The following is a 23,277-nucleotide window of genomic DNA, read 5'->3' on the forward strand; positions in this document are numbered from 1 at the left end:
ACCTGATGTTGTGCCTAATATTTAGCTCCGTAACTCAAAGACATTGAACACTAGGAGAAGTGGAGAGAAATATCCAGCCCCGGCTCTTCCCCACTGTTGAAATCCTAATCCACTGGCCTTATGTGGCTGTCCTCACGTTTGGAGCAGTCATCCTGTCTGTAGCCAAGGACGCGTGGGATTCAATCAGTACTGCGACTTAGAGATGTGTGGGTATGTAGTCAGTTCCCCTGAGGAAGTCACCCCTTTAGAATTCAACACACACACATATCCCTTCAAAAACTTTTATTTGTATGAACAGTTCCTAGCTCTTGATTTATCTTAGAGCTTTTAAAAGAGTAGAGACCTTATATATTTGAGTTTGAAAAAAGTTTCTGCTATTAACCAGAAATAATCTTTTCTACTTCTTTCTGGCTTACTCCTTGGAATAAGCCAAAAATAAAACCAAAGTGTAAATTTTCTGATGGAGAGATGAAAAACAATAGACGGCACATCCTGAATTCTAGGGTAGACTCTTGCTGGTGAAGGACACCTTCAGTTTAGTCCATTTTTTCCAAGCAACACCTGAAGGAGAACTCTAACACCTAATTCTTTGTAGAATGACCAACGAGCCACTTTGCAGGCTACAGGAAAAAAGGGAGGCTGGGCATCTTTCCTTCTGTCCTGGGATCAGGGGTGCTCCTATTTAACATTCATTAGGTAGAGAGGGGAGGCTGTGCCTAGGGGTGGAGAAGAGGCTGGCTCTAAGCGATCTGTAGTGAGCGAGGCTCAAGATTACAAGGGGATGGCGAACAGGCTGGCCGACTCTCAGTTCTAGCAGCCAGCTGAGCAGCAGCAGTCTAAAAAGCCTCAGACAGAACACTCTTTTAGGAGTTCAGGGAAGGGCTGAGGCTGCCTTTCTAACATGTATCAAAAAGTAACATAATACCCGAGTGGGGGGGCCTCAGGGGACTTTGACTTTGGATGGGGAGGTGTAGGAGGGGGGGAGGGTAAATGCCAGCGGCTCCTGCCTCAACAGCCTTAGGCCAACACGAACTGCAAATTGGTCAGCAGCACCTTGATGCCTCTGGTGACAGTTACAGCCGAAGTGGCAGGGTCAAGCTTGTAGGTGTTGGCATCCCCCTTTTTATACCGGTCCCGGAACACATAGATGCTCCCGTGACAGCTGGCAATCTTCCAGAGGGATGGGGCAGAGCTCCAGGCCTCGGGAAGGCAGAGCCGGGTGAAGCTGTCCAGCAGGGGATTGTAGCACACCAGGGAGTCCCCTTCGGCCACGATGAACACCAGGTCCTTATGCACGGCCGCGTGCATGCGGCCCGCAAAGGGCAGCACGTAGGGCTTCACGTGGCACTTGTCTGTCTCTGTGTCAAAGCACTGGATGAGTCGGGATGGTTTGGTAAAGAAGTCCAGGTCATTCTCCTCCCCCCCCAGTAAGTAGATGATCCCGTTGAGGTTGGCACCAGCGGCCCCTGACACAGCCACCTCTAGCTGGGTTGTCTCAGTCCAGACGTTATCACCCACCCGATAATAGATTACTGCATTGGAGAGGGTATCCTGCAGTGTCTTGCCACCCAGGGAATATATGGCGTCTTTCCCAGGCACAGACACCAGGGTGTGCTGGAGTCGGTCTCGGGGCAAAGGCGCACACCACTCCCAGTCCACGGTGGCATTGTTGCACTTCCACATGCGCCGGGGGATGGACCCGCCCACCACGTACAAGTCTCCGCCATGCTTGCAGGCTGCTGTGATCTGGTGGCACAAGCTGTTTTGGCCACTTACACTGATGGAGTCATCTTCCGCACAGTGTAAGGACACAGCCAACGAGTGGGTACGAGATGACTCTTTCCCGATCAGGTAAATGTGTACATTCTCCCCAATTTCCTATTGGCGAAATTAAAGTTATAAATGGTATCTACCAGCTCGAGACTGAAGGCGCAGCTGAGATGCGTACTCGGATGGCCCCAGACCACACCCTCGTATCTTGCTCTGACCTACTCCCTTCTAGTTACTGTGACTCTCCTCTGATCACTGTCTTTCAGGCACCTTATGTCGGGACAGAAAACCTGTTACACTCATCCTTCCAGCTTTTTTTATAACTATGATGACTTGGTGCTTTGGTCATTAATGCAATGATGAAAGTAGTTCTCTCAAGGAGCTTTGGAGCCCGGAGGCTGCTGGCTTCTAGGCTCACATATGTAACCTCCACCCCAGCTCTTATCAACTTTAAGCCAGAGACTCAAAGAGGCCAAGCTGATAGATGGCTGGAATGCAGGGTTAGTATGGTGTCCCAACCCTAAAGAAATCTGCCTTACCTTCAAGCTAGTCCTGAGTGACTCTGAGAAAGCCTCTCTTTCTTCTTTATTAAAATTGATCCAGGCTTCTATTGCCTCTGTTGGGTTCTGGGAACATGGAACTCCATCTGCAAGAGTCAGAGGAAAGGTATGGTCAATGGCAGTCTGAGGATCCACAAGGGAAATTTAGAGCCAGTGGCTTTAAAAATGTGAATTTCTTTGTTAGACTATCACCATGTATATATGTACGTGTGTGTATGAGAAATTAACCTAAAATTGCCCTGCTTTTTTTCTTAATCAAAATGGATGACTTGATATTCTCCTATTTGCCATGGAAGCAATCTACTAGGCTACAATGCTCACGCTTGAAGTACAGTTATACCTCACCTGCAGGTTAGGATTGTTACCTAAAAGTTGGCCAGTCACTTGAGAAGCTTCTTATTTAGGTGTCTGACTCTTTGCAACCCTATGGACTGTAGCCTGCCAGGCTCCTCTGTCCATGGGATTTTCCAGGCAAGAATACTGGAGTGGGTTGCCATTTCATACTCCAGGGGATCTTCTCAACCCATGGATCAAATCGATGTCTCTTCTGTCTCCTGCATTGGTAGGTGGGTTTTTTTGTTTTTTTTTTTAACCACTGTGCCACCTGGGAAGCCCCTAACTATCTTGACTCACTGTCAATTTACTCAGGTAACCAGTCCCACAAATACATGCAAAGTATAGAATGGATGAGAACACTAATGCACAAGAGAGGTTAGAATATAAATGCAGGTAGCTCCTCACTACCTTTTTGGCTAAGGGCAGCCTTTTTTTTTTTTTAATTAGATATTTGCATATAATGTAAAATGCTGCTTTAGTTTCCTAATCTCTTCCTCTGGAAGGGACTCTGTCTCTAACTACTAAATGTCAACTCAATCTCTCTCAGAAGGTATCTAAGTAAATTCTTATCAAGAATAATAATGTAAACGAATGCCAGGAGCCTGAGGGTACCCTTGTCGTCACTGAACACCCGTGCGGCTGGGGCTGACGTCCCCCCTCCCTCTGCTTACCCGAGATGATGTCGGTGAGCAGATGGTGGGGCAAGTGAAGGAATTCCTCCGTGCTCTGCAGCTGGGCCAGGTGGGCCTTGGCGCAGTGCTTGGCAGCGGTGTAGAGCTCAGGATCGCTGTGCCGATCCGCCAGCCACATCACCTGAAGGCAGTTGCCCACCTGCACTGTGCGGGCCAGAAACCGAGAACATTCCTCAAAGAGAGATGTCAGCTGATACATGTCTGACACCTCATAAATCTCCTGCAGCTCCTCAGCCCGGAGTTTCACCGTCCCGTGGTAGATATAATCAACCAGGAGCTGGAAGACGGACTCGCTGACATCCTGCAGCACAATCACCCGGTTGTGGGCCTCCTTCAGGTTGGAAGTGAACATGGACCGGAAGAAGCAGCTCTGAGCCGAGAGGACCAATCGGTGGAGCTGAAACTCCCGGCCTTCCACGGAGATGGTGACATCAGCAAAGAGCTCTTCCTCCAAACACAGTTTCATGATGCCCTGAGCCACACGGCCTGAGTGTGACCTATCTTTGAAAGTGTAGTTCACAAAGTAGTTCTCGTCCATGGATGCTCCAGGTTCCTCTGGTGATTCCATGGTGGCAGCCAACTTCTCTCTCTGCCAGCTGTCTGTAAAAGAACACCACTTTGAGTAACTTAAGGAAGCCACAGTCTATGAATCTAACTGTCCAATTCAGGGAGAGAGAAGGGAAAAGTGAGGAGGGCACGGTCGGCCCAGATTAGCCTTAGTCCTGGCCCTGCTAATGACAACTCTGATGATCTCCCTGAACCAAAGCTGGGCTCATTCTCTCACAGTGACATCACATACCTAATAAAATCAAGATTTCCTACGCCAGGTATTTCCCTGAGAAAACACGGAAAACTCCTTTTCCATGATGTAACAAAAGGCTTGGTATTTAGGTCAACATAGAGAGCAAGGGACTGGAGGAGGCCTGTGACTTTAAAAAGCCCAACCAAACAACCCCTGGACGTAAAACTTGTGAGGCTCCGGGCAGCAGAATCCGACGAGAAGACCCCTAACGTCCTTGTAGCCAGGCTCCTCCTCCCTGGCGCAGGGAATCCAGACCTTACAATATGCGATTCAGCCTGGGACATCTCTCAACTCCCCATCTGCTCTTTTCTGAGCCTCTCCCTGGCACTTCCCTGCTCGCCCTAATGACTCCCCAAGGCTTCGTCCCAGAACGCGAGACGGAGCACGATCCGTCTCCGGCAAGGGGCCAGAGGCGGCCCATCGCCACGTGCAGTGTCCCCGCTCCACCTGGAGTCGCCCGGGAAACGGTCGCCAGGGAAACCGTTCTTCTCTTCCCCTCCCCCTAGCCTGGCCCGCCGGCCCTCAGCAAAAGCCTAGCTCAGGGAGCGAGGGAGGGGTGTGGAATGTGGAACCCAGACCTCTCGTCCCTTCCTCTCCTCTCATCCGACTGGTTCTTTAGGATCCTTGCCTTCTCTCCAGCCTCTGTCACACCAAGCTAGCGCCACATTCGCCTCACGGTCTCCCCACCTGCGGGCTTCGCTTTCTCACCTGCCTTCCCTCCTTTCATTCCGAAGCCCGGGACCCGGAACCTCTGCTTCTGGCCCTGCGTCCGCCAGGAAGAAGGTCTGATGCACACTTCCTCTTCCGGTCCGTGCCCTTGGGGGCTCCGTGTCCTAGGGGCCTGGCCTCGGCTGCCTGGTGTACATCCGGGAAACATGGCGGCGGCGGCGGCAGCTCGGGGCTGTTGGCAGAGGCTCGTGGGGTCCGCGGCGCTGGCCAGAGGTGACCAGTGGGCAGCTGGCTGAAGCCCGGGGCGGGAGCGGCGACGCGCCCAGCGCAGGGAGTCCCTGAGACCTCATCCTGCTCTTCGGTGTCTCTGTCTTCCCATGCAGTGGCCGGGAGACCCTCGGTGCTGTTGTTACCGGTGAGGCGGGAAAGCGCTGCGGCCGACACGCGCCGTGAGTATGTGCGAGCCCGGCCCTTCTCGGGACTGCAGGCGGGGCCGCGCTCATTCCCTTTGTCAGATGTTTGCCCTTGTCCTGGCCTGTCCTTCTCTGCGTCCTCCCGGCAAGCCTCTGCTTGTCCTTGGAGAGCTGACTGCAAGGGTCCTCCTTGTGTCTTGGGTCCTGTTACGGCCGTGTTGCCGCTTGTCCATTTCTGTCTCTGTCTCTGATTAAACTGTAAGCTCTTTAAAGTGAAAAGCATAAACTCTGGGCCTCTGAGCCCTATTATAATAGTAGCTTACGTTAATTGAGTGCTTACTGTATGCACGTCACTTTGCTAAGCGATTAATGAATGATCATAGTTCTCACAACAGTCTCAGGAGGTAGATAGTATTATGCTCTTCTACAGTAGAGTAGGAAACAGTTCAGAGAGGTTGACCAGGATCACAGCACTAGAAAGTGATAAAGCAGGCCTGCCTGCTGCCAAAGGCGGAGAAAAAAATTACTCTGCAGCCTACGATTTGTAGTTGCTCTCGTGATTCAGTGTTGCACGAATGAGTGTGTGGAGATAAGTTCCAGTCAACATAAGCCAACCGGGAGTCAGGAGACCTGACATTTCCCCCGTTCTGGGCCTGGGTTTCCTGGTCTGTGCCAAAAAAAAAGGTTTCAACTATATAATCTGTGAGGACTCTTCAGCCCTGAAGTTCTTAGTTTGAGAACTTGCTATGAGCCAGATGTTAAGGAGATACAGAGAATCATAAACATTCTAGTTCTCACACTTAAAGAGCTCCTGGTGTGGTAAGAGAACTGAGACCCATGCTGCTTTAGCAGAATTGCAGGCATTGAAAAGGAAGAATAAAAAAAAAAAAAAAAAAAAAGAAAAGGAAGTGGAGAAGGAAATAGCAACCCACTCCAGTGGAAAAGTCCATGGACAGAGGAGCCTGGTGGGCTGCAGTCCATGGGATTACATGACTGAGCATGTGTGCACAAGGGTGGAGGGAGATGGGCTGGTAGCAATAAACTGGTAGAACTTTAAAAAAAAAAAGAAAGAAAGAAAAGGAAGAACCATGGAGTAGTTTTGAGAAGAAGCAAACACCCCAGCTGCAGTAATAGGTGAGTCTCTGTGGATCGTGTAGGTAGCATTTTCCCAACGTTTTCATCACTTCCTGTTACGTGGAAGAGGAACTTTCTATCTTCACCTTTCTCAGGGTTCTAGAGGGAGCCCTGACTGGGGAACAGCACGCCTCACGAGCCCAGGACACTAAGCAGGGCTCAGTCTGCAGGGCTGACTGCTGCCTTCTACTTTCCTTTTCAAAATATGCCTTCTCCTTCCAGCCACTGTCAGACCGCGGAATGATGTGGCCCACAAGCAGCTCTCAGCTTTTGGAGAGTATGTGGCTGAAATCCTGCCCAAGTATGTCCAGCAAGTTCAGGTAATATTCATTACTGGTGTTTGGATTCAGATCAAGAAAGAGCCATATTCTCAGGGCATGTGGGAGTGGGTGGCCTGGAATCAAAGCACAGACTCCTCCATCCCAACTTGGCCTTCTCTCTCTGCCTTAAACCAGGAGATTCCAGCTGAAGTTGCCTGCTCCGTCTGTAGCTTTGTTCCCTCTCCCCTCCTGTTCTGTGTCGGCAGGTGTCCTGCTTCAATGAGTTAGAGATCTGTATCCATCCTGATGGGGTCGTCCCAGTGCTGACCTTCCTCAGGGATCACAGCAACGCACAGTTCAAATCCCTGGCTGACTTGACGGCGGTGGACATCCCCACCCGGCAGAACCGTTTTGAGGTCAGTCAGGAGATGTGAGGTTTGGAGTGTGAAGGAGGGAAAGGGGACAGAGGAGTTTCAGGGTGACAGCTGCCTCTGGGAGCCGTAGCCGCCTTAGTTTCAGTTCAGGTCAAACAAATACAACACAGCAGTGAAGGTGGGGCCTCTGAATCAGGCAGACCTTGAGTTTCAGTTGTAGCTTTGCCATTAATAAGCGGTGTGACTTCAAACATTTTGTTTGGTCTTTCTGAGCTTTAGTTTTTCTGATGTGCGAAATAAGTATTTTAAATAAGTGTGAAACCACCCATGGGGTGGCTGTGAGTATTCATTGAGATAGTTCAGGTAGATTGCTAGTACACAGTAACGTCTCAGTACATTTAGCTGTTGTTACTTACTCGTCACCTACTTTTTTGCCAGATCCTGGGATCGAGCGAGAAGTAACACCCAATACCTGCCCTCCAGAAGTGCCCCACACTCTAGTGAGGAAGGACACATAGAACAATTTACTGTTGGAGAAGGAAATGGCAACCCACTCCAGTGTTCTTGCCTGGGAAATCCATGGACAGAGGAGCCTGGGGAGCTGCAGTCCATGGGGTTGCAAGAGTCAGACACAACTTAGCAACTAAACCACCACAAAGTAGATACAGTGACTGTTACTTACCCTCCAGAAAAGCCTATGGAAACAAGAGATTCAACATACTGATGTATTTTTTAAAAAGTTTACTGTAATAGGATAATTCATGGGATGTTGTAAGAACATAGGAGGGGCACTTAGCCCAGTCTAGAAGGCTTTTATGAAGGGAGAGAGAAAGTTTGTGCTGCCTCTTGATGGATAATTAGGAGATCAGGTATTGGTCCTGTGGGGGGTGGGGTGGCGGGGAGGAGGAGTTGGGAGACATCCAGTAGTGTGAGCAAAGATAAGCATGCCGACAGGCTGAGCTATAGCGTGGCTTAGGCATTTGCAAGTGGTTGTGAGTAGTGGAGCATCTTGAGGTTTTGAGCTTCAGGACAGAAGGCAGGTTCACAGGGTGGAACTTTATCCCCTCATTATTATGGTCCCACTCAAGGACTTCTGTCCCAGACCCCTAAGCCTGTGGTCATCTTGGTCCTCTGGCTGCCTCCATTCTCCCTAGATTGTTTACAACCTGCTGTCTCTGCGCTTCAACTCGCGGATCCGTGTGAAGACCTATACGGATGAGCTGACGCCCATTGAGTCTTCTGTGTCTGTGTACAAGGCAGCCAACTGGTATGAGAGGGAGGTGAGTTACTGGACATGGTGGACCCTGCACCTGGGCCAGAGTTGCAAAACTGACTGGGTTCAGCGGATGCAGTGCAGCCCCTCACCCCTGTGATGGCCAGTTGCTTCCTTTTTCTAGATCTGGGACATGTTTGGAGTCTTCTTTGCTAACCACCCTGATCTAAGAAGAATCCTAACAGACTATGGCTTTGAGGGACATCCTTTCCGGAAAGACTTCCCCCTGTCTGGCTATGTTGAGGTAGGAGTCTTGGAAGTAGGCAGCAGGCTTGAGAGGGAGGGACTGGTAGGGATGTTGGGCAGGAATTATGGCCAGTGGATTGTGGTGGCTTAAGAGCATCAATACTGCATTCTATCCAAGCTCCACTCTGACACAGTTTTCTTATCTGCAAAATGGGAGCAAGAGTAGTACTTAACAATAGTAGATTTGCAGTAAACTAATTGGTGTGTTTAAAACTGGTGTATTGTAAATGCTCGACTGTTGTCACCCCTTATTTTAATGGTTTTAATGGTCATTTTAATGACCGAGGCAGATCTGAGGACACAGTTTGTCACCAAGATCTGAAAGTAGAATATCTTTTTACCCTGCTCTGGATCTCTTGAGAAGGCAAGACACTAAATGTCCAGCCCTTGAATTTCAGTGCTTTATTCACCACTGCTATTAACCATTGGAGGTTATTAGCAGGAGGTTATTAGCAAGAAGGTGGTTTATTGTATATATACATGGATGGTTTTGTAGCAAAGTAACTTTTTAGAAATGTTGAGATAGTGGCAATCGAGCCCTTTCTCTTTAGTATCCAGATGCTTCTGTTTTCTTAATATTTAGCATGGTCCCATTTGCAGCAGCTGATTGTCCTCACCTTATCCAACAGATTTCCCAGTAACAAGAAAAGTCATGCCAAGTTTACTGCCTTGCATCTTGGCAGTGATAATGCCAAGGCAACAGGGCCTTAACTTGAGTGCTTGTCAGCTTAGATTTATTCTTTTCAGCCACTGACTTGCTCCCTCATCTTGGTTAAATGCTTACCGTCAACTTAAAGGGTGTGTGGAGGGAATTCCCTGGCAGTCCAGTGGCTAGCATTCCATGCTTTCACTGCCATGGGCCTGGGTTCGATCCCTGGTCAGAGAACGAAGGTCCCACCAAAAGGAGTATGTGGGTAGGTGGGCAAGGTGTCTTCTGGTGGAAGAGGAGCTCAGAGCGCAGGATGTGGGGGTAATGGCAGAGCTTGAGGTAGAGGCCATTTGAGACGGTGGTTGGATTGTGACCTAGTGGGTGACGCAGATGAGGTTGGAGCCTTAAAAGAGGCTGGGACAGGAGTCAAGGACAGAGGAGTAAAGGGGCTGCAGAAGGCTTTGGGAAAGTGGGCCTTTCGTGGCTGTAAGAGGCTTTCCTCAGTGCTCACACCTGCCTTTTTCTTCTCCAGTTACGCTATGACGATGAGGTGAAGCGGGTGGTGGCCGAGCCGGTGGAGTTGGCTCAAGAGTTCCGCAAGTTTGATCTGAATAGCCCGTGGGAGACTTTCCCTGCCTATCGCCAGCCCCCTGAGAGTCTCAAGCTTGAAGCCGGAGACAAGAAACCTGAAACCAAGTAGTTTCAGGGCAAGCATGTGTATCCTAGAAAGCACCTTATCTGTAATTGAGTGTCCCTGTAAATAAAATCCTGCTAGACTCACCACTTTCTGCGTGCTTCCCGTAAGTAGAAGTGAAGCTTGGACTCGAGAGGAGGGAGGTGCAGGCAGGAGTTTTGCTGACTCCCTTAGAGAGACTCTTCCAAACCAGGAATCTGTTTCGATGGAGCTAAATACTGCAGTTGCAGACAGGGTGACTTGCACGCCTGGATATACTTCTGAGAGATCCTGGAACTGAAATGAAAGTTCTCACAGTTCATAGGGCTTAGGATGGGTGTGGCATGCCTCTCCTGAGAACTGGAGGCGTCTTGGCCACTGCTGGAGAAAGCCCCTTGTCACAGCAGACTGGTGGCAGCTGATGGGTCCAGGGGCCTGTGAAAATAGGGCAACCCCCACCTACCCTCATCCTATTCAAACCACCACAAGGTTCCAAGAGCCAACAGCCAGAAACAGGACAGGCTGCAGCCCGTTTTGAACCTTGTGTCCTGCAACCTGACCGCGTCGTGCCTGGGCTAAGGGAATTTTCCTGGACTCTGGTCTGAGCTGAGAATGTAAACAAGCAAAGGAGGGTCCCAGTCTGGGGCCAAAGACAATCAGGAGCTGCCGATCTGTTGCCAGGAAACTACTCCCCATTCCAGCCAGTCTGGGGTCTGCTCAGCCGCTGGCTGAGTGCCTGAGGGGGAAGAGTTCTCTGCCTGTCCAGGGGCCACTCAGCCAGCCCACCAGGCAGCTGGAAGATCAGGCTTTGCGGCTGTTGTTCTTGGCTACTGATGGGCTTTCTGGAGGCTGGGCCAGGCTGGACTGGACTGAGTGTCAGAGGCTAGACTCAGTTGCAGAGTGTTTTGGGGGTGAGGACAGATAGTGAGGTAGTCTTACTGCCTGGGGTCTCACCTACCTCTTTGGGAGGGCTAAGCCTGAGCTGTTTGCTACCAAATGCCTTTTTCCTATTAACTAAGCATCCCGCCCATCTGGGCAGGAATAGGCTTAGGGCCTGACAAGCTGGGAGCCAGGCTCCTACTGCCAACAACCATTCCACATTTCTCTGGGATGGAAAGAGCCCCTAGGAAGCCAGAGCCAGCCCCTCCCTGTTGAGCTCTGAAGACCGACACGCAAGGCAGGGAGCAGCTGGAGCAGTCTGCAGTGGAAAGTTGGAGCCCCAGTGCGTGCCAGGCGGATGGAGGTGCAGAGAGACGCTGGGGAGAAGACTCGGAGGACCTGGTGGGGCATGGCCGGGACAATGAAGTTCCTGGCTTGGCTGACGGTAGCCATTTGCCTCCTCCCTGGGGTGACTACAACCTACCACCGTGCAGGTACCCGGGCCTTGGGGTGGGTGGATGGGAGCTAAGGAAGGCTGCTGGCTGACGGCAGTCACACTTGGTCCTATCTAAGCCCAGTAGGGCTTAGAAACTGTGGGTGTGATAGCTGCCAGGCTGACCTGTGCTGTGGAGTGGGGGACGGAATGGTGTGGGCCTCCATCAGAACCAGAAAGGTCCAGGTGAAGTGAGGGTGGTTCGCCCTAGGTGCTCTCAACAGGCCTTGGGCTTATTCCGGCTGATGTACAAAGCTGGACCTCCTAACTTGCCCAGGGCTTAGGACAGACATTCCAAGGGTTAGGCAGCACCCCAGAGAGATGGAGCTGCAGCAGACACCCTGCTTTGCCTAGCCTTCTGTCTTGCACACAGTCACTTACTGAGGGTTGGGAAAGGACTAGGTCCTTCTCAAAGGGGTCTTCACCTTTGGGGAGGGTCACTGGCACTGTTTCAGGTCACGCTGTCCCCAGATGATGAGAGGGAGGGGTAATGGGAAGTGAAGTGTCTTGTGACTCGTTGGCCTGGAGCTCTTGGCCAGGAGAACTGCAGAAGTTCAAGGAGGAGTCCTGGACATTTGCCGAGGTGGTATCGGGGTTTGGGATGATGTCTGGGAGAGTGACTGTCACTGTGCGTGTGTGTAGGGGGAGGTGGACATGGGGTAGCATTCCTGTTCTTTTGTAGACAGAGGAACTTCTGGGCACCCCTACCAGGCAGCTCAGGGCCACTCTGGGGATGCTAGGGTGTTCAGGGTGGAGCCTGGCAGCGCCCTGACTCCTCTCTGCTGCCCCAGGGCAACCCATGGACAGCACCCGCGTGGGAGGTGGTCTGAAGGAGCCAGAGGCCCCGGAAGTGATGTTCGAGGTCTTTCCTCCAGCCTGGGACATGGGGGTGGGAGTATCCAGAGGTCCCTGAGCGCAGGGTTGGGAAGGGGGATGCCTCAAGCTAGGGCTGCTGGGGGAGGGGGCAACCCAGCATGGGTCCCACTGCCTGCTTGCAGCCCCAGCGCACTACTGCTCGCTGACCTGCTCCCTCGGCCCCAGCCCGCCCCTTACGTGGCTCCCCTTGCAGCTGCTCTGGGCGGGGCTGGAGCTGGATGTCATGGGGCAGCTGCACCTCCAGGACGAGGAACTGGCATCCACACGTCCAGGCCGCCGGCTCAGGCTCCTCCTGCAGCACCAGGTGCCCAAGGACTTGGAGGGCGCTGAGCAGCGGCTGCAGCAGCTCCAGGACCTGCGGAAGGGACCTCCTCTTAGCCCTTGGGACTTTGAACATCTGCTCCTCACAGGCGTGTCCTGTGTCTACCGGCTCCATGTGGCTAGCGAGGCCGAGGAGAAAGGCCGCTGGGCCCAGGTCTTCACCCTCCTGGCACAGGAAACACTCTGGGACCTGTGCAAGGGCTTCTGCCCCCAGGGCCAGCCCCCTTCTCTGGGCCCCTGGGCCTCCATTGCTGACTCCCTCCCCTAACCCTCCCCTTTTGCCTGCCATCCCTCCTTCCCCCTCTCCCCCCCACCCCCACCTGAGCCAGACCCACCTTTGGCAGGGGCTTCCATCTGGCACCTGGTTCTTCCCACTGTGTTTGGGTCTCTGGGCTTGGCTTGTACCCTGGACCCCAGCCTACCCCTCCCCCATCTTCTTCCCTGGGCCCAGGTTCTGGGTCCCGGACCCGCACGCCCAGACCTAAGGGCAGGACTTGCAGGCAGTGTGTGTGTGTGTGTGTGCTGGGGTCAGGGTTGAGAAGTGTGTTTAAGAAAGAGATGCTGAAACGGAAGCTCCCAAGCAAGGCCAGGTCAGACCCTCCAGCTCCTACTCCGGCAGCCCGAGAGAGGCTGAATCCCCAGGTAACTTCTAAGTGCCCAGGCTTATGTAGACACCTCTTTGAAACCCAACCGAGGCTCTGGGGGTCCCTAAGTTGCCCAGGTATCCCATCTGGGCTAGGAGAATAGACTGGACGTTTTTAGTTCAATCTGTTCAAACAATTGGGGGAAGTGGGTGGAAGAACATTATCTTTTGAGGGGCAGGGAAGTGAGAAATGTTTTTTTGGTCCATCTCAACAAGGCTCAGAGAACAGGGTGAGGCTGGGAGGAGACTGAGGCTGGCTGGAGTGGTCCTGACCCTGTGCTGTTCGTCCCATAAAATGTAATGTTCTGGTCTCCTGGAGCCCTGTGTCGTGTGTCAGATAAGTTTGTTAACCCCGACTCTGAGCAACCCCCCCTCCCCATCCTGGGAAGGCAGGAATCAGGGCAACCAGATACCCGCTGCTCTTCCCGTTTGCCACGCCCGTACTGGGAGCCAGAGTGTACCGTTTCCTTGAATCCCATATCCCCAGTGAGGCCGCGGGGTGTTGTCCCTTGTCACAAAAAAGGAACCAGATGGGCCTTAAAATTCACGCCGGAGTTCAACGGGGAAGAACTATAGGGACCGAGCGGAAACGGACATGAAGGGGACGCCCACGCGGAGTTAGACAAGCAGAGTCCAATCAAATTCTCACCTCCTCGCTCGCCCAGGGAGAATCCTGCCCTTTGCCTGCCGACCCCCCACCGGGGTGGTCCCTCTTTTCCCGCCCCGCCCGAAGACAACAGCGTCGGGCAACAGCGTCGTCGCAGTGAGGACAAAGCATAGCGCAGGACCCCGGCAGACAGGCGCCGGCGCAGGCCCACTTTATTGGCAGAGTCCGCCACGCGCGGCGGGCCGTCATGCTCGCGCCGGCGGGGCGTTCGGGCCGCGGGTCCGGGCTCAGCATGCATGCCCCCCACCCCACCCCACCCCACCCCGAGCGGCTCTCCGGGTCGGGGTTCAGAGCTCCGGCGGCCCAAGGCCCGGCGGGCCGGCGGGCGGGAGGTCGGGATACACCAGGAAGCCGGAGAAGGTGATGTACTTGCCGTGGTTGCTGTAGGCGCCGTAGCCGTCGCGGTCGTGGCTGAGCAGCCAGACGGCGTCGCCGCGCCGCAGCGCCAGCATCACGCTCTGGCTCTGCATCTCGCGGCGCCGCGACGCGCCGTCGTCGTAGATCATGGCCTGCACCTCGTCGCGGTTCTTCATCAGCTTCACCGACAGCGTCTTGCGCGGCAGCTTACCCAGCGTGAAGGAGAAGAAGTAGGCGCCGGGCAGGCGGCAGCGGAACACGCCGGCCGCCGCGTCGAAGTCGCCGCCGATGTTGACCAGCTCGGTGTCGAAGGCCAGCGGCCGGTGGCGCGGCCCGGGGCCCGCGTCCGAGCCCACCAGGCTGCGCGTGCGCGCCGCCGAGAAGGCCGAGCGCGGCTCCGCGGACGCGGGCGGGCCCCCGCGCGGGGGCGCGTCGGCGTCGGCGTACACCAGGTAGCCGCTGAAGGTGGCGCCGGGCGCGCCCAGCGCGTACCGCGGGGCGCCGTGCAGCCGCAGCCACACCGCGTCGCCGTAGTCGAGCTGCAGCATGGCGCTCTGGCTGGCGGCGCGGTGCGCGCCCGGCCGCCGCTGCTCGTCGAAGGCCAGCGCCTGCACCTCGTCGCGGTTGCGCACCAGCATCACGGACAGGCTCTTGTGCGGCGCCTTGCCCGCGGTGAAGGAGAAGAAGTAGGCGCCCGGCACGCGGCAGCGGAACTGGCCGGTGGCCGGGTCGAAGTCGCCGCCGACGTTCACGTACACCTTGTCGAAGGTCACCGCCATCTCCGACGTGCCCTCCAGCGGGGTGGTGCGTGCCGCCGAGAAGGCCGAGCGCAGCTCCGCGGACCCCGAGGCCGGGCCCGGGGCCCCGCAGGCCGCCGGGCTCAGCAGGCCCAGCAGCAGCAGCAGCAGCATGGCACCTGGGACGGGAGGCACGAGGGGGACGGAGACGAGGGTTGTGGAGGGGCGGCGGGGGGCCGGGTCCCCCTGCACAGCCCTGCCTTCATCCACAGCTCGGACTCCTGGTTTCCTGCACAGCAAGACTGGCTCAGAGGTTCTCACAACTTAAGTAGGCCTGGGTGTCACCTGGAGGGCCTGTTAAAACACACACTGTTGGCCCTCACCCCCGCCTCGCCTGGGATGTGCTGTGCTTAGTCACTCGGTTGTGTCCGACTCTCTGTGACCCGTGAACAGTAGCCCACCCGACTCCTCTGTTCATGGGATTCTCCTGGCAAGAATACTGGAGTGGGTTGGCATTTCCTTCTCCACTCGTCTAGGATGAGGTCTGAGAATTTCCATTCCATTCACAGGTTCCCAGGTAATGCAGAGATGCTGCTCTTCTAGGGACCACAGTTTGGGAATAATTAGATTAGATCAGTGACTTTTTCTTCTTCTTTTTTTGTAACCACCAAACCCCTTTGTGTGAAATTTCGCAGATACAAGTGGAAATGCTCTGGCTCAAGGGTCCTATAGCCCTGCTGGGTTTGCCACATCCCCTCCTCCTTGACAGCCAGGAGCCCTGGAAACACAGAAGGTGGTCAGGAGGTCCCAGGGTTATCTTCAGCTTTCGATTGGCTACATTTTCCTGGTCTGTTCCATGGCCGTTAGCCTCACTCAGGCACTGGCTGTCTGTACTGACACCTTCCTTGATGGCTGCTGTTTAATTCCCCATCTTGGCAGGAAATAGCTGCTCCCTGACCTGACTCATTGGAAAAGACCCTGATGCTGGGAAAGATTGAAGGCGGGAGGAGAAGGGGACGACAGAGGATGAGATGGTTGGATGGAATCACTGACTTAATGGACATGAGTTTGAGTAAGCTCCGGGAATTGGTGATGGACAGGGAAGCCTGGCGTGCTGCAGTCCATGGGGTTGCAAAGAGTAAGCGACTGAACTGAACTGACCCGTTTCCTGGCCTCTGACCCAGTCAAGGGTCAGCTCCCACAGTGGACCTCCGGAATCACCAGGGGCCCTCCTTGCCTTTTTCTGACCACCTTGAAGAGGTCAGAACAGTTGGGTTTTGAGGTAGTTCCCTCCCCCCACAAACTCAGAGAAGAGAAAGGGGCTCTTCTGGGCTTGGGGGTTGCTCCCTGAGGGGAAAGAGAGAGCCAGGGGCTGCTGGGGATACAGTGGGAGAGCGGTTCCAGTGGGCTTCAGCAGGTCTGTGAGGTCAGCAGCTCGGTTCCTCAGCAGGAGCAGCTGGGTGGACAAGACTGGCAGCTAAACCTGGGCTCAGGTCCTGGTGCTACTCCTCTGCATGCTGTGAAACCTTGGGCAGGTTCCTGAATGTCTCCAGGCACGGCCCCTTCTGTATAAACTGGGGGAGGATGTCTGCCTAACAGGCCTACTGAGGATGCTCTGAGATAGCAGGTGTGAGCACCTCTGTGGGATGGCAGTGCAGTCAGTTGATTTTGGGGGAAAACTGATCTGATCAAGTGTTTTTTTTAATCTAATTTTAAAAATTTATATTGGAGTATAGTTGAGGATCAAGTTCTTGACATTACGGGTTAAGGTTCAGTAACCCTTACCCCTGGAAGCTTGGTGAAGGCACTACTTGACTCAGAGGATCGTCTCTCAGAAGATAGGGAGATGCTTCCTCCGTAATGCTTCCCAGTAGGGCACAGGCTTTGGGGACTGAATTCCCCGAAGCCCTGTCGTGGAGGCAAAGCGGGAAAGAAACCGAGCTGGCAGCAGCCTCGGATGTGGGCTTCTGTAGGAAATGCCCTGGGCGTGCACCTTTGTGTCGCTTAGAGGTGCTGGGGGCTGCCAGGAGGACTGCCGGGCGCAGGTGCACAGACGCGCTGCCCTCGGCAAGGACGCCCCCCTGAAAGGAGGTGGGCACTGGAGTGCGGCCCGCATCCTGTTTGCCCAACTGTGTGGAACCGCTGCACCTGGGGAGACTGCCTTTTTCTGCTTCTCGGAAGACCCCCAAGTCCCTAGCCCAGCTGAACACTCTCCTTCCAGAGACAGTACCTTTTCTCATTCTTACAAAGGTGCCCCGTGGGCTAGCCAGTCCCCTTGATGAGGGCAGGGGTGCGGGGAGAGGGGCTCCCTGCAGCAGTGAAGATTACATCTCAGTACTCATCGCGGTCCCTTTCACAGGGCGCTTTGGACCTGTCTGGTGTCACAGCTAACCTGCAAGACGGGTGGGCCCTCTCCCGTTTTACAGGGGAGAAAGCTGAGGCCCAACCAGGGGAAGTGTTTTTGGCCCAAGGCCACCCATGGAGCCCTGACGCAAGCCTTGGACGGAGGTCTTTTGGCTCCAAATTCAGTGTGCTTTCCTCTCCACCCTTTCCTTCTAAACATAGACATGTCCAGCCAGCCTGTTATCTGCCTCAGTTTCCCTTTTTGCAAAAATAGGAGGGGAAAGAAGTGGAATGAGTCTTGGGATCTAGGGGTAAGGGGGAAGAAAGCATAAACCAACCAAAAAAACTAACGTTTTTGTCTCCTGGGAATATGGGAGCATCGCGGCTCTTCCTGACCCTGCGGCTCTCCTAGCGGGTCTTGCCCCGGGAGCAGCCGCCCACTGGACCCTCGGTAGTCTCCCTGCTGCGCCTGGGGCACCCTGCCAGCGCCGGCTGGCCCTCCTGTGTGTTCGGTACCCGGCTTCCTTTCTGCCCACTGCCCATTTCTCAGACCCCTAGGTCCCCATCCTCCCCTCAGCCCCCTGCCGGAGCAGGTCAGAGGTGAGAGGCTGTCAGGTGGGCGTCACAGCTCCAGGGAAGGAAATGGCTGTTCTGGCTTCGTGCAGGTGAGGCTCAAAACAATCATCTTCAAAGAGAAAAAAAAAACTAGGACACGGTGCGCTGGACAGAGCCCCGGAACCGACCGTGGAGGTGCAGCCATGCCAGGCTAGGGGGATTCCAGAGACCCCTCCCAGCGAACCCCACTCCCCAGACACCCCCTCCCTCAAGCTCTGCTCAAAGCGCCCTCTCCACCTACCTTGAAAGCCCCCCGGGCTCCCAAGAAGATGAGTCCCCCTTTCACGGAAGAAGCCAATTAATCCTTTCTCATTAAAAAAAAAAAAAAAAAACCCTCAGAAAATGGTACCTTAGACCCTCTCCCCCCCAGACCTCCCTTTATCCGTCCTTTCGGATGAAAAGCCCATGAGCCTCTTTCATGAAAGAAGCTCCCAGATCCTCCTTTTAGGGAGAAGAAAAAAAAAAAAAAAAAGGACTCAATTCCCGGCCCCCGCTTCCCAAGGAGAAAGCCTGGCTTCCCGCGCCCCAGAGCAGCCCTCACCTGGCTGGGGGCGGCGGTCGGTCGGGTTCGCTCCGAGCCCGCGATCGGGATGCGGGCGGGCGCCGGGCTGCGCACTGACCGCCCGCGCTGCGGCGGGGCCGGGCCTGGCGGGGGCGGCGGCGCCGGGGGCGGGCGGGGCGCGGGGACCCCGGGGTGGGCGCGGGGCGGCGAGGGAAAGAGGACTGCTGGAGAGCGAGCCGCCGGGCCCGCGCGGGGAGAGGCGGCGAGAGGCGGGCAGGGGGAGAGAGGGAGGGGCGCGCCGAGGACCGCGCGCCGAGAGCCGGGGCTCAGGGGCACCGCACGGAGGCCCCCCGCGCGGGCCGCGCGAGCGCCGGCCTCGCCCTCCTCCGTGACCGCCCTCGGGCTTCAGCCTCTGAGTGTGCAGAGCAGGTAGCAGGAATCCAAGTTAGCAGATGGGGAAACTGAGGCCGAGGCCGACACCCCACCCCCGCCCCCAGCCCCGGGGTGGCTTGGGACAGTCTAGAGACCAGCCTCCTCCCTGGTTGGAGGAGAGGGGGCTGGAGCGGGACGCGGAGACTGGACTAGCCTCGGGGCTGCAAGGGCAGCGGAAGGGGAGAGTTCGGTGGGGACAGACGTCCAGGCTCGGGGAGGTGGGGGGGGGGGGCGGTCTGCGGGAAGAGAAGGATAAATGGGTCAGTGCGGCCAGGAAAGGACGGCTTACAGTGCCCGCGCTTTCTTCCTCAGCTCCAAATCGGAAAAGGCCCGTGGTTGGTTAGGAAGGAAGGAGGAAGACCAAACCCCCAGGCATCAGAGGGTCAGCAAGGGGGGGGGGGGGGGGGCCCCCGGGGAGGGGGCGAGGAAGGAGGGTCCTTGTAGAATTGCCTTGTGGCGGAAAGGCTGCTTTCACAGCATCTGCAAGGAGGGAGGGGCTTGAGAAAGGCGATGGGAGGCCTCAAGGGGCCGGCATGAGGGACACTGACACCCCGCCTAGCTGGGCCCCGGTGGGCAGGACCCAGCAGGACCCCGGGGCTGGGAGCAGCTGTTGGCACTCACCGGGGCCCTTCCACAGCTTCCGCCCTGGCCTCTGAGCCCACCTCCAGGAGGTTGCAGTCCTCTCCTGAAGGCAGTGCTGGGCGTGACCTGCTAGCCACTGGGTAGAGCCTGGCGGAATGGATGGTGGTGAAGAGCCCCACTCCCAGAACAGAAACAGGAGCCCTCGGACTCAGGAGGCCCAAGTTCTAGTCCTGGCTCTGCCCCAGACTCTCTGTGGCCCCCCTGTGCTCTGGAGCTCTCCTCCTGCAACTGTCAGAACCTACAGGACCCCAGTTAATGTAACATGGGTTAGTCCCCATGAAGGTGTTGACAGTGATGATGAATTCATTAATATTCTCCAGGTGTTGAGGTAAAGATGAAGTGAATGGATATGTATCTGAACAGAAAGGAATGGATGGAGGCATTTCAGGCTGGGCATGGGGTATTTGGGGGAACACAGAATGAAGCATCTGTCTAGCCTTTCTATCCTTTGTCTCCTCACCAGCCTGTAAAGGTCTGGGAGGGGTGTGGGGAGAGGTTTAGGAGGGCTGGGGAAGACCTGAAGCCCATCTGTGGCAGCCACGACCCTTCTTAGGGCATCAGTACCTCTTCTGAACCAGGAGGTTGGGGTTGCCATCATGAAGGTGTGTTTTGAAGGTGTGATTCCGATGGTGGGAGGGCTGGGAAGAAGGCAGGACTCTAGAGGTGGAACAGCTAAGCCCAGTGGGGCTCTGTCTCAGGCTGAAAGCCATTTTGATGCTCCCTGGGTCCATAAAACATCTCACCAGAGGAGTCGGGGGGTTGGGGGTGGTGGTGGAGACAGGTGGCTGTGGCAGATGACAGGAGGGTTCAAGGGATGGGACAAGGTGGAGGCCACTGGCAAGGAGAGATGGAGGAGGAGGATGCCATGTACTAGCGGGCATCTAGGGGGTGGGGGTGCCCTGGAATGGAAGTTAGGGGGCAGCAGGATTCAGAGCAAACAGCCCCAGGGCTTGGCTGTAGTTCCTGCCTGCTCCAGCTTTGTCCTGGAACAAGTTGGAGCAACACAGTAATAATTTTCATAGCAAGTTCCTTTCACTGGGTGTTGCACATGCTACCAGTGCCCCTTCTCAAGCCCCCAGGTCTACGTGGAGGTCACCTGCTGGCAGCTCCTGAGCTTGCTCTGTGTCTCTCCTGAGGGATTCCCAGCTATGGAAGCGAGGGTGGGGCAGGCAAGAAGTGGAAAATTAACACCCTCCAGGGTAACCCTCAACAAGGAGGGTCCAGAGTTAGCAAACAAATCCTCTAGCTTTCAGTCCCCCGAAAGTGGGACAATCCTCAATTCCCAGGCGTGTTCCAGTCTCAGACTCCAGCAGAATGGACCGAAGTTGTCCATGGGGAAAACTTGCTTATCCCTGTAGGCTTTGCTTGCTTTTTTTCTTTTTTCTCTTTTGCTTGTTTTCCTCTTATCTCACTTCCCCACTTGCTCACCCTGCTCTGGGATCACCTCCTAAATAAACTACTTGTATCCAGATCTCTCAGGGTCAACTTTTGGGGGATCTCAAACTGAGACAATGAACCAAAACTGTTAAGTGCTTTTTCACTTCACCCACTGTCTTAAATATTTAATTCCTAGTTATCTATGACCATGCTGTGAGTGATGTGGGACCTTAGTTCCCCGACCAGGAATGAAACCCATCCCCTGCAATGGAAGCATGGAGTCTTAACCACTGGATCGCCAGGGAAATCCCCTTATTTACTTACTTCACATCCTCTGAAGTAGATGTCACCAGCCCAGTTTCACAAAGGAAGAGTAAAGAAGTCAGTGCACAGAGAGGATTCGAAGTCAGGTTGATCTAGCTCCAAAACCCAGTCCTTGACCACTACCCTCTGCAGCCTCCCTAATTCTTTGATCCTCTCGGGGCCTTATTTTTTCATCTGTAAAATGAGGAATGAGACTTGGAGTTTGAAGGGAGGCAATGTACCCAGTGCCTCCTGCACCTAGGCCTTGTCAGTGAGATGTAAGCAGAAATTATTAGGAAGGACTTCCCTTGTGGTCCAGTGGTTAAGACTGTGAGCTTCCATTGCAAGGGGGTGTGGATTAGATACCCAGTGGGGGAACTAAGATCCCCCATGCCTTATGGCTTGGCCAAAAAAAAATAACAACAAAAATTATTAGGAGAGAAAGTGGTTTAAAGGGACTGATGAGGCCCACTCTTTTTGCCCTCCCTCTTCCCTTTTCCCAGAGAAGGCAATGGCGCCCCACTCCAGTACTCCTGCCTGGAAAATCCCATGGAGGGAGGAGCCTGGTAGACTGCAGTCCATGGGGTTGCGAAGAGTCAGACGCGACTGAGCGACTTCACTCTCACTTTTCCCTTTCATGCATTGGAGAAGGAAATGGCAACCCACTCGTGTTCTTGCCTGGAGAATCCCAGGGATGGCATAGCCTGGTGGGCTGCCGTCTGTGGGGTCGCACAGAGTCGGACACGACTGGAGCGAATTAGCAGCAGCAGCTTCCCTTTTCCTGGGATGTATGCGTGAAAGCTGGAGCTCCAGGTGCCACATTGGGTCAGGAGACAACAATGAAATTTTCTGAAAGTGTTAATTAAATAGGGTACTCAGGAGGGAGCTGAGATCCTGCTTTCAAGGAGCTGATCATTTAGGGAGAGTGGCGGGATTTGGATATAAAGAACCACAATAGGTAAAAAGAGATCAGTACCAGGAGAGAGGTGCAGAAACACCACCTGGGGGAATCAGGGTGGTGTCACAGAAGTTATTTCTAAATGACGGTGAGGATTTTACATAGTGCTGATAGAGGAGTAAGGGAATGGGATCCAGTCTAAGTTAAAAGTTTGAACAAAGGTATGGAGGTAGCATAGATGTGCCAGTGTGGCTGGTTGAAGAGGGGTTTGTGAAGGAGACACTAGGGCAGATGAGGTGTGTGGGGCTTAAATGCTGAGCTAAGGAGCTCGGTTTAACCTGCAGCAGGAGGGAGAGAGCCCAGAGCAGTATATTAAGATTATTCCAGCCACAGAGTGAAAGGCAAGAGACAGAAGAGGCAGGGAGATCTGAAAGAATCTACCCCAAGTGTCCAGTCTGAACCATGCAGGGTTAGTAAGAAAGGAAAAGGGAAGAAACAGATGGAAGAGAGACTGAGAAGAACTGCAGAGACAGAGGGCACACACGCACCCAGGCTCACAATTTAATTAGCTTCTTGGTTTGCCGGTGGATTACAGCGGAATTAGCAGAGCTCAGAGTCGAGGGACCTTGCTGGGAGTTGAGGGGAAGCTAATGAGAAAGACAACAACAAGCCCCAGGGAGAAATGAAAGGGGAAGGATCATTAGCCAAGCAGAGAAGCTGGCAGGAGAAACAGATGTCAGGGCGCTGAGTCCCTGCCTCCCTGGGAGATTTCAGCCTTCCGGGGCAGCAGACGTTCAGAGCTCCCGGGCGGGCGGGCTGCTAGCCCCACTGCCTCTGGCTCCAACCCCTCTGAGCACTTAGTAAACAGCCGGGCAAGGGGGAGTTGGGAGTGGCTGTGAGGAGCAAGTTCTTAACTCTCTGTTGGCCCTTTTCCCAGAAGCAGATCCCTATGGGGAGGTCGAGGCCTACTCCTGACTAGATGTGGCAAATTCCATTTTCCAAAGATGCTGTGACGGCATCTCCCATCCCACCCTGTTCTTACACTGGGACCACGCCACTACCCTCTAAGAGGAGGAGTTGGGTTCACCCGTAAAAGGTGATGCTGCTTCTGTCTGGTGCTCTCCCTCTTGAAATTCATGCTTGGAATCCAGCCGTCATGATGTGAGAAAGCCCAGGCCGCATGGAAAGGCTGTGTGTGGATGTTGTGGCCAACAGCCCGAGGCAGGCCCAGTTACCTAATTTGCAGGGTCCAGCGCAAAATGGAAAGACGGGCTTTTTGTTCAAAAATTAAGAATTTAGGTGGTGATAACAGCCTTACACCAAGCCTAGAGGCTACGTGTG

At 54.5% G+C, this 23,277-nt stretch overlaps 4 protein-coding genes across 10 annotated transcripts; 2 read left to right on the forward strand and 2 right to left on the reverse strand.

The window, feature by feature from the left end:
* Nucleotides 1-267: 267 nt before the first annotated feature.
* KBTBD4 (kelch repeat and BTB domain containing 4) lies at nucleotides 268-5,105 on the reverse strand. 3 transcript variants are annotated; one of them, XM_043911935.1, is made up of 4 exons: nucleotides 4,869-5,105; nucleotides 3,338-3,958; nucleotides 2,310-2,416; nucleotides 268-1,878 (listed from the first exon to the last, which is right to left on the reverse strand). In XM_043911935.1, the coding sequence occupies exons 1-4, from the start codon at nucleotides 5,035-5,037 to the stop codon at nucleotides 1,018-1,020; spliced, it is 1,758 nt and encodes a 585-aa protein (XP_043767870.1). In that variant the 5' UTR covers nucleotides 5,038-5,105; the 3' UTR covers nucleotides 268-1,017. The 3 variants fall into 3 exon arrangements, with proteins under 3 accessions (XP_043767870.1, XP_043767887.1, XP_043767879.1); XM_043911952.1 differs by having other exon boundaries at nucleotides 4,789-4,909; XM_043911944.1 differs by having other exon boundaries at nucleotides 4,739-4,877.
* NDUFS3 (NADH:ubiquinone oxidoreductase core subunit S3) lies at nucleotides 5,036-9,878 on the forward strand. The gene is made up of 7 exons (XM_043916241.1): nucleotides 5,036-5,102; nucleotides 5,213-5,278; nucleotides 6,599-6,696; nucleotides 6,903-7,052; nucleotides 8,165-8,290; nucleotides 8,408-8,527; nucleotides 9,711-9,878. The coding sequence occupies exons 1-7, from the start codon at nucleotides 5,036-5,038 to the stop codon at nucleotides 9,876-9,878; spliced, it is 795 nt and encodes a 264-aa protein (XP_043772176.1).
* Nucleotides 9,879-9,888: 10 nt separating this feature from the next.
* On the forward strand, nucleotides 9,889-13,381 carry FAM180B (family with sequence similarity 180 member B). Of its 3 annotated transcripts, XM_043912019.1 has the most exons (3): nucleotides 9,889-11,224; nucleotides 12,015-12,085; nucleotides 12,293-13,381. In XM_043912019.1, exons 1-3 carry the CDS (start codon nucleotides 11,089-11,091, stop codon nucleotides 12,686-12,688), a joined length of 603 nt encoding a protein of 200 aa, XP_043767954.1. In that variant the 5' UTR covers nucleotides 9,889-11,088; the 3' UTR covers nucleotides 12,689-13,381. The 3 variants fall into 3 exon arrangements, with proteins under 3 accessions (XP_043767954.1, XP_043767972.1, XP_043767963.1); XM_043912037.1 differs by lacking the exon at nucleotides 12,015-12,085 and having other exon boundaries at nucleotides 9,889-11,218; nucleotides 12,228-13,381; XM_043912028.1 differs by lacking the exon at nucleotides 12,015-12,085 and having other exon boundaries at nucleotides 11,088-11,224.
* A 477-nt stretch (nucleotides 13,382-13,858) lies between these two features.
* Nucleotides 13,859-19,026, reverse strand: C1QTNF4 (C1q and TNF related 4). 3 transcript variants are annotated; one of them, XM_043911968.1, is made up of 3 exons: nucleotides 18,324-19,023; nucleotides 18,024-18,086; nucleotides 13,859-15,003 (listed from the first exon to the last, which is right to left on the reverse strand). In XM_043911968.1, the coding sequence occupies exon 3, from the start codon at nucleotides 14,996-14,998 to the stop codon at nucleotides 14,018-14,020; it is 981 nt and encodes a 326-aa protein (XP_043767903.1). In that variant the 5' UTR covers nucleotides 14,999-15,003; nucleotides 18,024-18,086; nucleotides 18,324-19,023; the 3' UTR covers nucleotides 13,859-14,017. The 3 variants fall into 3 exon arrangements, with proteins under 3 accessions (XP_043767903.1, XP_043767911.1, XP_043767920.1); XM_043911976.1 differs by having other exon boundaries at nucleotides 18,024-18,090; XM_043911985.1 differs by lacking the exon at nucleotides 18,024-18,086 and having other exon boundaries at nucleotides 18,324-19,026.
* Between the last annotated feature and the right edge of the window lie 4,251 nt (nucleotides 19,027-23,277).

Source organism: Cervus elaphus, chromosome 1 (assembly GCF_910594005.1).
Source record: "Cervus elaphus chromosome 1, mCerEla1.1, whole genome shotgun sequence".
Lineage (NCBI taxonomy): Eukaryota > Metazoa > Chordata > Mammalia > Artiodactyla > Cervidae > Cervus > Cervus elaphus.